This window comes from Durio zibethinus, chromosome 27 (assembly GCF_047325235.1).
Source record: "Durio zibethinus cultivar Kanyao isolate XHJ-2024 chromosome 27, ASM4732523v1, whole genome shotgun sequence".
Lineage (NCBI taxonomy): Eukaryota > Viridiplantae > Streptophyta > Magnoliopsida > Malvales > Malvaceae > Durio > Durio zibethinus.
In genome coordinates this window covers 17,385,308-17,396,224 of record NC_143188.1, presented here as the reverse complement: position 1 = coordinate 17,396,224, position 10,917 = coordinate 17,385,308, and the positions used below count along the sequence as shown (strand labels likewise).

General features: G+C 25.0%; 1 protein-coding gene across 1 annotated transcript; it reads right to left on the bottom strand.

The window, feature by feature from the left end:
* Positions 1 to 270: 270 nt before the first annotated feature.
* Positions 271 to 2,516, bottom strand: NCED6 (nine-cis-epoxycarotenoid dioxygenase 6). The gene has a single exon (XM_022867378.2). The coding sequence runs from the start codon at positions 2,281 to 2,283 to the stop codon at positions 436 to 438; it is 1,848 nt and encodes a 615-aa protein (XP_022723113.2). The 5' UTR covers positions 2,284 to 2,516; the 3' UTR covers positions 271 to 435.
* Positions 2,517 to 10,917: the final 8,401 nt, after the last annotated feature.

The window sequence follows — 10,917 nt, the reverse complement described above, 5'->3', positions numbered from 1 at the left end:
ATCTTCTTATGTAATTTTTTTGGATAATTTTAAATTTATTTTGCCACGTCAATTTGAAAAGCAACTCGTACTTACCAACTTAGCATGCTAGATTGACACTTGTTAACACCGCCTATGAAACAACTTCAATGCACGGCATTAATATATACGAGCACCGCCAAACCGTCACCGCTCAACTTTGAGACAATAATCACTGATTCCTAGCATTTGTCATTTTTATGGATCATAGTGTTATTACAACTCTCAATCTCTGTCTGTCTGATCTCTTCACGAGGGAAATAAAAGAAATGAAAAGAAAAGAAAAGAAATTTTCAATTAATGGTAATATTATTTATGCACATGAACACTAAAAAAAAAAAAGGCTGTACAAGCTTCCATATTAATTTGACCATATATACAAACATTACACCAAAGCCAAGCTATATAGCTATATTTTCAGACGACTTGTCGGCTTAGCTCTTCTTGGCTGACAAACGTGCCATGAAACCCGTATGGAACCCTTGTAGGCAACATTATGGCAGCCACTTGCTCCATGCTCAAAGCTTTCACTATTACCAGCTCCGAAATCTCCCTCTTTTCATCTCTCATAAGCCCCATTATATATCCTTCATCTTCAGCTTCAGCTTCAGCTTCAGCTTCAGCTTCAGCTTCACTATTATTGTCCCCAAATTTCTGCTTCTTTTCAGGCACAAAAAATGGCTCACCCCCAAAACGCCATGGTCCATACATGAACTTGGTGACTTCTCCTGTCTCTAAATCAACTTTAGCAATGCCAGAACACTTTGGCCATGGCTCTGCTATCGCCAAGTACACGAACCGAGTCTTTCGACCCTGATATTGCCGGTTCACTTGACCTGCTTCCAAGTTCATGCCTGATATAATAACCCTTTGTGTTGACTCTCCTGCTCTTAAGTTCATCCTGATTTCGGATAGCTCACTTCGGAACAGGTCTTTAGAGTCGTTGAAAATGGAATCCGGCGGGTTCATACAGGATCCAATAACGACGATTATTTTATCACCATTATCAGAATTTTCTTCCCATGCATTCCATAAATGGAAACAGAAGCAATTTGGTACGTCAATCCATTGGATTCTCGATCCATCAACATCATTTTGTTGCAAAATTCCAAACCGAGATGTCTTCTTTTTGTCATATACAACGGGTGACCCTCCCCGGATCATTTCGGATAACTTGAATACCATTTGGTGATCCGGGATTACTACAAAATTCTCTGTTATAGCAAAGTCATGAATCATCGTTGCCTGCTCGATAGCCACGTGTAAATCACTTAACTTTTTGCCGAATTTATCAAACTTGAAATATTTCAAGTAGGGTTTCTTTAAAACATTGTAACTCAGAGTGTGCAACTCACCTGTAACAGGATCTAATTTGGGATGAGCGATCAATGGACAATCAATTTGATCATCAAAATTGAACCGTCCGATAGTTTCAAGATCAGCATCATCATTGATTTTAACATGATAAGGAAGATCATCTTCCGACATGGCTAATAATCGCCCATTGAAGTAAACAAGTCCAGCATTTGCCACACCCGTGCCATGTGAACCATCAACCAAGCCTACACCAGTTCGAGCCATGAACAGACCGAGCCTAGCCAAACCCAAATGCCCATGCAACTCGCCAATTGGTTTAGGAAATATGGACCGACCCAACTGGGCTTCTTGAACCAACCGGCTCGTTCGAGTGTACCTGCAACTATAGCTAGCTTTATTCCCAAGGCCCAAGCAAACGGCATGGAGCATCCCATCACCGTCAAACAAATGGTGTCCACCGGAGGGTGCAAACATAGGATTTGCACCGTTTCGGACATAGATGCCACGTAGGCAAGCAGGAATCTGACCCACCACTTCCAACCCATGCTGAACCGGACACTCTTGAACCGGTGCAAAGTTACCTGACATTTGAACCGCCGGATCAACCATTTTAGGCAAGTCATGATTTTTTTCTAGTGGCATGATCACCGAGGTCTCAATTTTGTCTAAAGCTAATGCTGCTAGCTTTTGAAATGGATTAAAGTGAACAGGATAGTTTGGTCCTTGTGGTGGAACCAAAACACGTTCAGGCTTGACCATAGGTTCAACCTCAAGAGGTGGTCTTGTTAACGGATTCCAAGGAATTGTTTTCTTGGAAGGATTGACAAGAATTTTGCATGTAAACAATGGATACTGAGCATGAAGGAGAGCTTCATGATTTGGGGTTGTTGAGTTGGTTGTGGTGGTGGTGGTGGTGATGGTGGTGAAGAAGTGAAGTGAGGCTTGCATGGTTAGAAGGATTAGGTGGGGGAGCAAGTGGTGAAGAAGATGGTGGAAAGAAATACACTTGTGAGATTAATTTTTGGCAGGTTATATGGGTGGGGAAGGGGGGAGGGCTTTATATAAAGTGACAAAAAGTCTAGGTGGGTGACAATTTCAGCTAAATCTAGCCAGTAATGGAGAAGTGGACACGTTAGAGATGAGTTTGAACTTTGAAAGGAGAAGAATTTTTTTAGCATACATATCTCCATTTTTTTTTTCTCTTTATTTGCTTATATTTTATGCTAGGTTAAACATTAGCTAAAATGGAAAATGCTCACCTAGCTTGTACATTCTCGAATCCATTAAAATAGAAAACATGACATTGAATAGAATCTTCATTCTTTCATACTAACTTTGGTTATTTCTTCTCCAATTCCAAAAAAGCTTTTAACGAAATTAACTTATATAATTATTTTTTAAAAATAACATTAAATAGATTTAATTTTTAATTTTTATAATTTTTATAATTTTTTTCTTATTAATATTCTATAAAAAATTTTCTTTATACTCATAGATAAGAATTGGTTTTGTGCTTACCTCTTACCAACTTAAAACATATATGGCTACTTCCAAAGATGAACAATTTTGTGCAGAAATGAAGAAAAAATTTTGAAAAAAGTTTTTTAGATAAAATTTTTTACTAAAATTGATTAAATGAAATTAAAATCTACAATCCAAATCGATATATCAAAAGATCATATTACATAAATTAAGTGTTTAAAATTTGAAAAAGTTTTAAAAGAATTAATATATTTTTTAGATAAATATTTTTATTAAAATTTTGATAAATTTTTTATTATTAAATAAGTATTAATCAAATTTAAATTATAAGTGAAATTTTTAATTTTTTTCAAAATTATTATTTTTATTAAATTTTATTAATATATCGATTTAATTTTTTATTAATATTTACATTAAATCATTTTTTTTAAATCACAAATTTAACATAAAAAAAATTCATACTTGTCCTATGACTCACATAAAAGATTTGTGTAGTAGAACATAAGTTTATATTAGATTTAGTGATTCGTATATTTATATTTTGTAAAACATTTAAATTTTTATATTTATATTATTTTAAACGAAAATTATATATCACAATTTTATATAAATATAAAAATATTTTATTAAATTCATATATAATTATTACTAAAATTTTAAACTACATTACTTTTTTTATCTCATATTAATATCATGTCAATATATTCAATTGTAAATTACCATATCGAAGTTACATTAACCAATGGTGGGCAATAGCTTACCAACGCGAATCAAAACTGGACCTTAGCTAGCTGGCAATGGCGAACATGGTTTCCCTTTCACATTCCAGCCAGGCCCCTTGTTTTCTCTTCTCTGATATATCTACCTCATCTTCTGCATTCTGCAGTGTCACCCGTGGCTTGCAGAGTCTTGTGCCTTCCTTCATATTTATGTCATTCTCACATTTTTAAAAGTCGATCTTGATAAATTTAAGATTTAATTTAATTGATTTATTTATAAAAATTAAAATTATTTTTTAAAATAATTTTATTACTTATAATATAATTGTTTTAGATGTTTTAAATTTAAAGATTTTTTATGTAATATTATATATAATAATTTAAAATCACCATTAATTTATAATATTATATCAAAAATGATAAATTAAGATCGTTAATGGTTAAATTATCTTGGTGAATCTCTTTGAGTAAAAGATAAATTTTTTTTAGAAAAAATTTCATTCAAACTAAGAAGCATCATAATTACAAAGAGCAATAGGTAGAGTTCCCACCCAAACTTATAAGAACATATCTCTTTTCGAGTACAAGATACGTATTCAATATCTTCAACAAGTATTGAGCTATCAATGGTTGATTCAAGTGATAAAAAAAATATTTTTTAAATTATTATTTGGATTCAAATTTACTTAAAATTTGTAAAAAAAAAAGTAATTTTTCTTAAATTTATTTAGACCAACAAAAAAAAAAATCTTAATAGAAACCTAAAATTCCTTTGCCATCGAATAAAATAAAACAATCATTGAGCTAAGTCGGCTTTCAACTTCCAAGACAAAGCTAATACAAAATGGGACATGGCCACAACATGTTAGCCCACTATAATTGGGCTTTCTGCAAAAGAAGCATAAATATTTTGATTAAATTTATTTTATATTAAAATTTTATATTTATAAAAAATATAAAAAAAATAAACAATAAGAACGGTCCTTACCACCATCTATGAAAGAAATCAGATTATTGAAAATAATTTTTTTATTTTTTTATATAAATATAAAATTTTAATAGAAAATAGAATTAAAATAGATTTTTTAGATAGAAAATATAATTAATGTTTTTTTTAAATGATATGAAATTTTTTACTTAATATTTTTAAATGATATAGAATTTTTATTTAATTTTTAGATCGATATGTAAATTTTTACTTAATTTTTAAAATAAAATGAAATTTTTTAAAAAGGATTTTGAATTTTTAACTTAATTTTAATTTTTAAAAAAATCTATTTTGTATTTAAAATATTATTTTATTGATAAATCATATCATAATAAAAATAAAAATTATTTTAAATTATAATATTTCATAAAATATGTTTGAAATATTAAAAAAATCAAAAATTTTCTTTACTATTTTTATTTTTTTCTTGCTTTCGTCTTTATAAAATATGAAAAAAGATATAGGAAAAGATAATTAATATTTTTTATAAAAAATAATATTTTTATTATCATTTATCAGTAAAATAAAACATTTTTTAAAGGAAAGTAGATTTTTTGTTTTTAAAATAATATAAAATTTTTTAAAAAGGATTTTGAAACTTTTAACTTAATTTTAATTTTTGAAAATTTATTTTCTATTAAAAACATAAAATATTTAAGTAATAAATTATATTATAATAAAAATATAAAAATATTATTTTAAATTTAATATTTTATAAATATATAATATAAAAAATTTGAGATAGTAGCATTATTGGTCCTTAAACGTTAAGCAAAATTTTATTTTCGTATTTTTATCTATTACGTGAGATGTCTATTGATATCATCCACATGATGCTAGTTGATATTTAGTATCAAATATAAATGATTCTATATATGGGAGGACAAAGTAGGATTAAAAATCTAATCAAAACTTTTTAAATATTAAAGTCAAAAATAAATTTTGATTTAAAATTTAGGGATCACGAGAATGCTTAATGAGATATTACTCTTGCCATGTTAGTTATTATGGCTTTAATTTAATTAATCAATATAAAATAAATAAAGAGTTAGCTTAAACAATCCAAATAACCAATTATAATTTTATATTCACGATTTGGACCTTATATATATATATATATAAATATATATATATTTAAGGAATTAACTTGCAGAAATATAAATATTATACTTTTTTAATCATTAATTAAAATGATTAAATATAAATGTTATGAATTTAATTTTGATCTAATAATAAAAATATATATAATACCTATACTAATGTAAATGAATCCCTATTTATATATATAAAGACAGAGAAGATAGATCCATTTATAGTAATGTAAGAATATATATTTTTGTATTGTTAAATCAAAATGGTTAAGTATAAATATTATAAATTTAATTTTGATTTAATGTTTAAAATGTATAATTCTTATAAGTGAATCCTTCTTATATAAATATATATATATATTGTATGTATCTATGCAGAAAATGAGAAGGAAAAGCTACCCAATGCTTCATAATTCCAAGTTTTGTTGCATATAGAGGTGTAAATAATACATTAATATTCATAAGTTACTCGAGTTCGATTTAAAAAAAATTCGAATTCGGTTCGATTATTATCGAGTCGAGTTTGAGTAGTTCGACTTATCGATCGAACTGAATTCGAGTATTTTTATATCCGACTCGAATAGCTCGCGAGCCTAATCGAGCTTTTATATTTAAATATATTTTTATTATTTTAATTAATAAAATATTTCGAATTCGAGTTCAAATTCGAATATAAATAATCGAACTCTTGTCGAATATATAAATTGAGTTTATTTTTACATATTAATTGAGTTTAATCGAGCAAGCTCGAGTAGCTCGAATTCGATCACGAATCGAGGTCGAACTTGAAAAATAAAATTCGATCGAATTCGAGCTGAGTATCGAGCTTCGAGTTGTGAGTTGAGCTCGAACTCGAACTTCTCACTATATCAATTTAACTCGACTCGATTACACCCCTAGTTACACACACACACAAAAATGAGAATTCCTTTTTAGTCTTATCTCTGTGAAATGAAACCATTCATTATTAATTATTTCCACAAGTTACATAAAAGTGGATCAAAATGAGTTAAAAATATTTTTAAAAAGAAACTATAATTTAAAGATAAAGAAAATAAATTATTTAAAATTTAAACTTATTGTATATTTATTATTTAAAAGTGATTATACAAATTAATGATTTTAAATTTCTTGAAATGAATTAAAATATTAAAATTTAAAAACCTTGAATTTTAGCTTTGTTGACTTGACTAGTCTAAGAGGAGTTTAATTAATATTATGATCACATTGTTAGAAAGGGCAGTTGCCCGTTTCCACCTTCACCTACTATTCCAAAATTTTCAATAATTAACATATATAAAACAATTTTTTAATTATATATTAGAAAAAACCTTCCTAAAATATCCAACTACTAATAATTTTTTAAATTGCTTGAAGCAGTCTTTGACTTTAATTCATGCATTAAGGCTTACTCTGAAGTGGCTGCAATTCTTTTCCATTTCCATCACCCAAATTAGACAAAATAATAAAATATAAGAGAGATTTGAATTCAATCTTTGAATTAATGTATAACATTATATATTATTTATTTAAGTTAAATATTTAATTTAAAAATCAATTAATAATAATAATCAGTTTAGCTTTGAGGTTGAAAGTAACTTTTGTATTCAAAATCTGATTTCAATTCAATTTCAATGCTAACTAATAAAAAAAAATGTGACTTTTAGGTTTAAATATTTGATTTTTAATGCAAATTCAAACAAAAAAATTATTGCTTTATGCATTCAAATGTAATTTTTATGAATAAAATAATTTTATCATTCTTGTATAACTAAGTTTTTATTATTTTATGCATATTTTTTAAAAAAATTCAATTCACCATAACACTTTTTCATAACAATATTAAATATTTTAAATTTTTAAATTTTATTTTTCTCATCACACTTTTAAACATATTTTTTTAAACTTAATTTTTTTTTCAAATACAATAACAATACTAAAATAGACCTAAGTGAAGAGATATAATAAAAAAAATTAAAACTTAAAAAATGTGAAATAACAATATATAACATGTCCATTCATGAGTAAACAGATAAAAATAAATTAAATTCAAACTTTAATATCATATTAAACATTTAATATAATATTTATTGAGCATAGATGCATAGAGCCAATTTTAATCTAAAATCACAAAAAATTCAAAACTTAAAAATATGAGATACCAACTATTAAGAGAATAAAGTTTGCCATTTAGTACAATATTTTGTTTAAGTCCAATTTCTATAAGAAAAAAATATAAATTTTAAATTTTAAAAATTAAAATTTTTAAATATTTTTTAAATTTATTAAATATTTTGATTTTTGGGGTTTTTTTTTTTTTTTTACATGTCTGACCTAAATCTAAAACTATATCCCTATCTACAGCGCCGTTGCCGATCTGTCGTCATATCTGCATTTGTTACGATTGACTTAATATTTATTTGACCATTAAAGTTGACCATCGGATCGTTGACCATCCCATCGAACGCTTGCAATTCTCTTTAAATCATGATCAAACATGTTATGAAAAGTACATTGTTTCTTTCCCTAAATCCATAACGATAGAAAATATATCTTCCTTTTTCCATCCTGGCACGCATCCCCCAAGTCTCCAAGCTTATCTTGTCCTTAACCACACCATGCCACTCGCGTATGAGGGCGTGGAAATGACGCCTTTGTCGTTCTCCCATTTTTGTTTTAATTTAAATCCAAAAGATAAATAAATATTATGATAAAAAAAAGTAAATAAATACAAAGTAATAGATTTTTTTTTAATAATAAGTAAATGTTTAGTTCAAAGTGATCACTTAAAAACATACCATTCATATATATAATAATTATATTATTATATTTGATAAATATTTATGATTTTACGTGATGATCACATAAATTAATTAAATTACTATTTTAAAAGTGATCTACTTTTTACAAGAAATTTTTATTTTTAATGTAAAGTAATATAAAAAATTAATAAGAGTTAATATTATTTATTTAATATATGAGTTAAAATTTTATTTTTTAAAATTATAATTATTTTTATTAAATTTTATATTTTTAAACTAATACTCATTATAATATGTTTAAAAATAATTTGTATACTTTTTTTAATTTTTTAATATTATATATAAATATAATTTTTTATTGTGATTTTAATAAATTGTTTTTTTTAATTCAAATATTTTTTACATAATTTATATTATAATAAATAATTTATCTATCAATAAATATATTTTTTAATTTAATAATATAATTATATTTTATTATAAAATAAATAAAATATTATTAATATTTTATAAATCATTATTATTTTAAAAAATTAAAATAGTTAACTAATGATATTATCATAATATGCATTATTATTTTGATATTTTTAAATAAAATAATTTTTAATTTTTAATAATATTAAATATAATAATTTTTAATTTTTTAAAATTTAATAATTTTTTAAAACAAACAAAATAATTTTAAATAACTAATGATAAAGATAACTTTAACAATAAAATCATTTCAATTAATAAATTAAAACTATGAAAGGACAGATAGGAACACGATTTTTTTTCTTTTTTGCTAAATAAAAAAGTGTAATATTTGGGCATCTTGGAATATGCATATGTTATACCTTTGTAACGTAGCCCTATTTTTTGTCTGACTTTTAACCACAACATGCCACACGCGTCTCAGCGCGTGGAATGACGTCTTTGACTCTTTGTCGTTCTCCAGTTTTTGTTTCAATTTAAATCCAAAAGATAAATATATATTCAGATAAAAAAGATAAATAAATGAAAAGTAGTAGATTTTTTTTAGCAATAACGTCAATGTTTAGTGTAGACTCATCACTAAAAAATAAATAAAAATGAGGATTTATATATGATAATTAGACTATTATACTAGGTAAAGATTTATTAATTTTATGTAATAATGATTTTATATCAATTATTATTTTAGAGTATGATTTAATTCTTATTGAAAAACTTTTATCTTCAATGTAACATAAGATATAAAATTAATAATAGTCAATATTATTCATTTAATATGTAAATTAAAAATTTATTTATTAAATTTATAATTTTTTTATATTATAAATTTTTATATTTTCAAACAAAATAATTGAAGGTGAAGAGAAAATGATTGAAACAAAAAAAAAAAAAAAAAGAAAAGAGAGGAGAAAAAAATTGGCTCCACGACACTTAGATGTTGATGAAGAAACATTAGACTAGTGAGAGAGAGGCTAGAAAAGTTTCAATAAAAAGGCTGCAAAACTCATTGAAGAAGTAAAAGAGAAAAAAAAAATAATGATGTTAGGTTGAAAATTATTAGAATCACACTTAAAAACTCAAACGAAATTTTTTTAGTCCCATTAAATCATAAGATATATTTTATAACTTAATCAAAATCAATTTATTAAAATAAATTAGAAAAATTATGAACCTGAAGTTAGTGGTGTAAACAAATTGAATATGAATGCAAATGTTATGTTCGTTATCTGTTCGTTATTAACAAATCATGAAATATTATTTGTAATCATTTGTTAAACTTAAAAAATACATATAAATGAAAAGAAGCTGAGCATGTTCAAAATAGTTTATTCACCGTTCTATTAATTTTCACAAATAAATCAAATATAAATTAATTTTATTATATTCGTGATTTATTCTTTTAGTTAACGAATCTTAAAATGCTGTTTGTGATTATTTGTTAAGCCTAATAAATGAACATAAATAAAAAAAACTAAACATATTCACAAATTATTCATCAAACGTCTTGTTTGTTTATACCTCTACCTGAAATTTAACTTAATTGATTCATGTAATCACTTTTAAAAAGTGACATCTAATAGGTCTAAGATTTAAATCCCAATACCTACCATCCTTCCTCTATCCTTACACTAAAGTCTCTTTTGTATTAAAAAAATAAATAAATTTTTTACATATACAAAAAAATTTAAAAATTAATACATAAAATATATTTATGAAAATAAAAAAAAAGTCATTATAATTTGATGAATACATAGTAATATTCCAATTTATTGGTTATTATGTTTCAACAAATTATTATTTCACAAAGTTAAATGCATAGTCCATTAGTAAGGTACTAATTTTTAATAAAATTATCAAATTAAATAATCTTTAAATAAAAAATAAAAACTTGACACTCAAATAAACTTTCAAACTTTACTTCAAGATACACATAAGTTTTTGATTCTCTATTGCATGAAATTAATAGTGTAAAATTTTATTTTATTGTAATTATATCCATTAAATCTTAAAATTTAATTAATAATGCTCAATTGATAAAATTTTTAAAGTAATGTTCTTTTAAATAT

Excerpts from the sequence above, each read along its gene's own strand:
- NCED6 (XM_022867378.2), bottom strand. The coding sequence starts at position 2,283 with ATGCAAGCCTCACTTCACTTCTTCACCACCATCACCACCACCACCACC.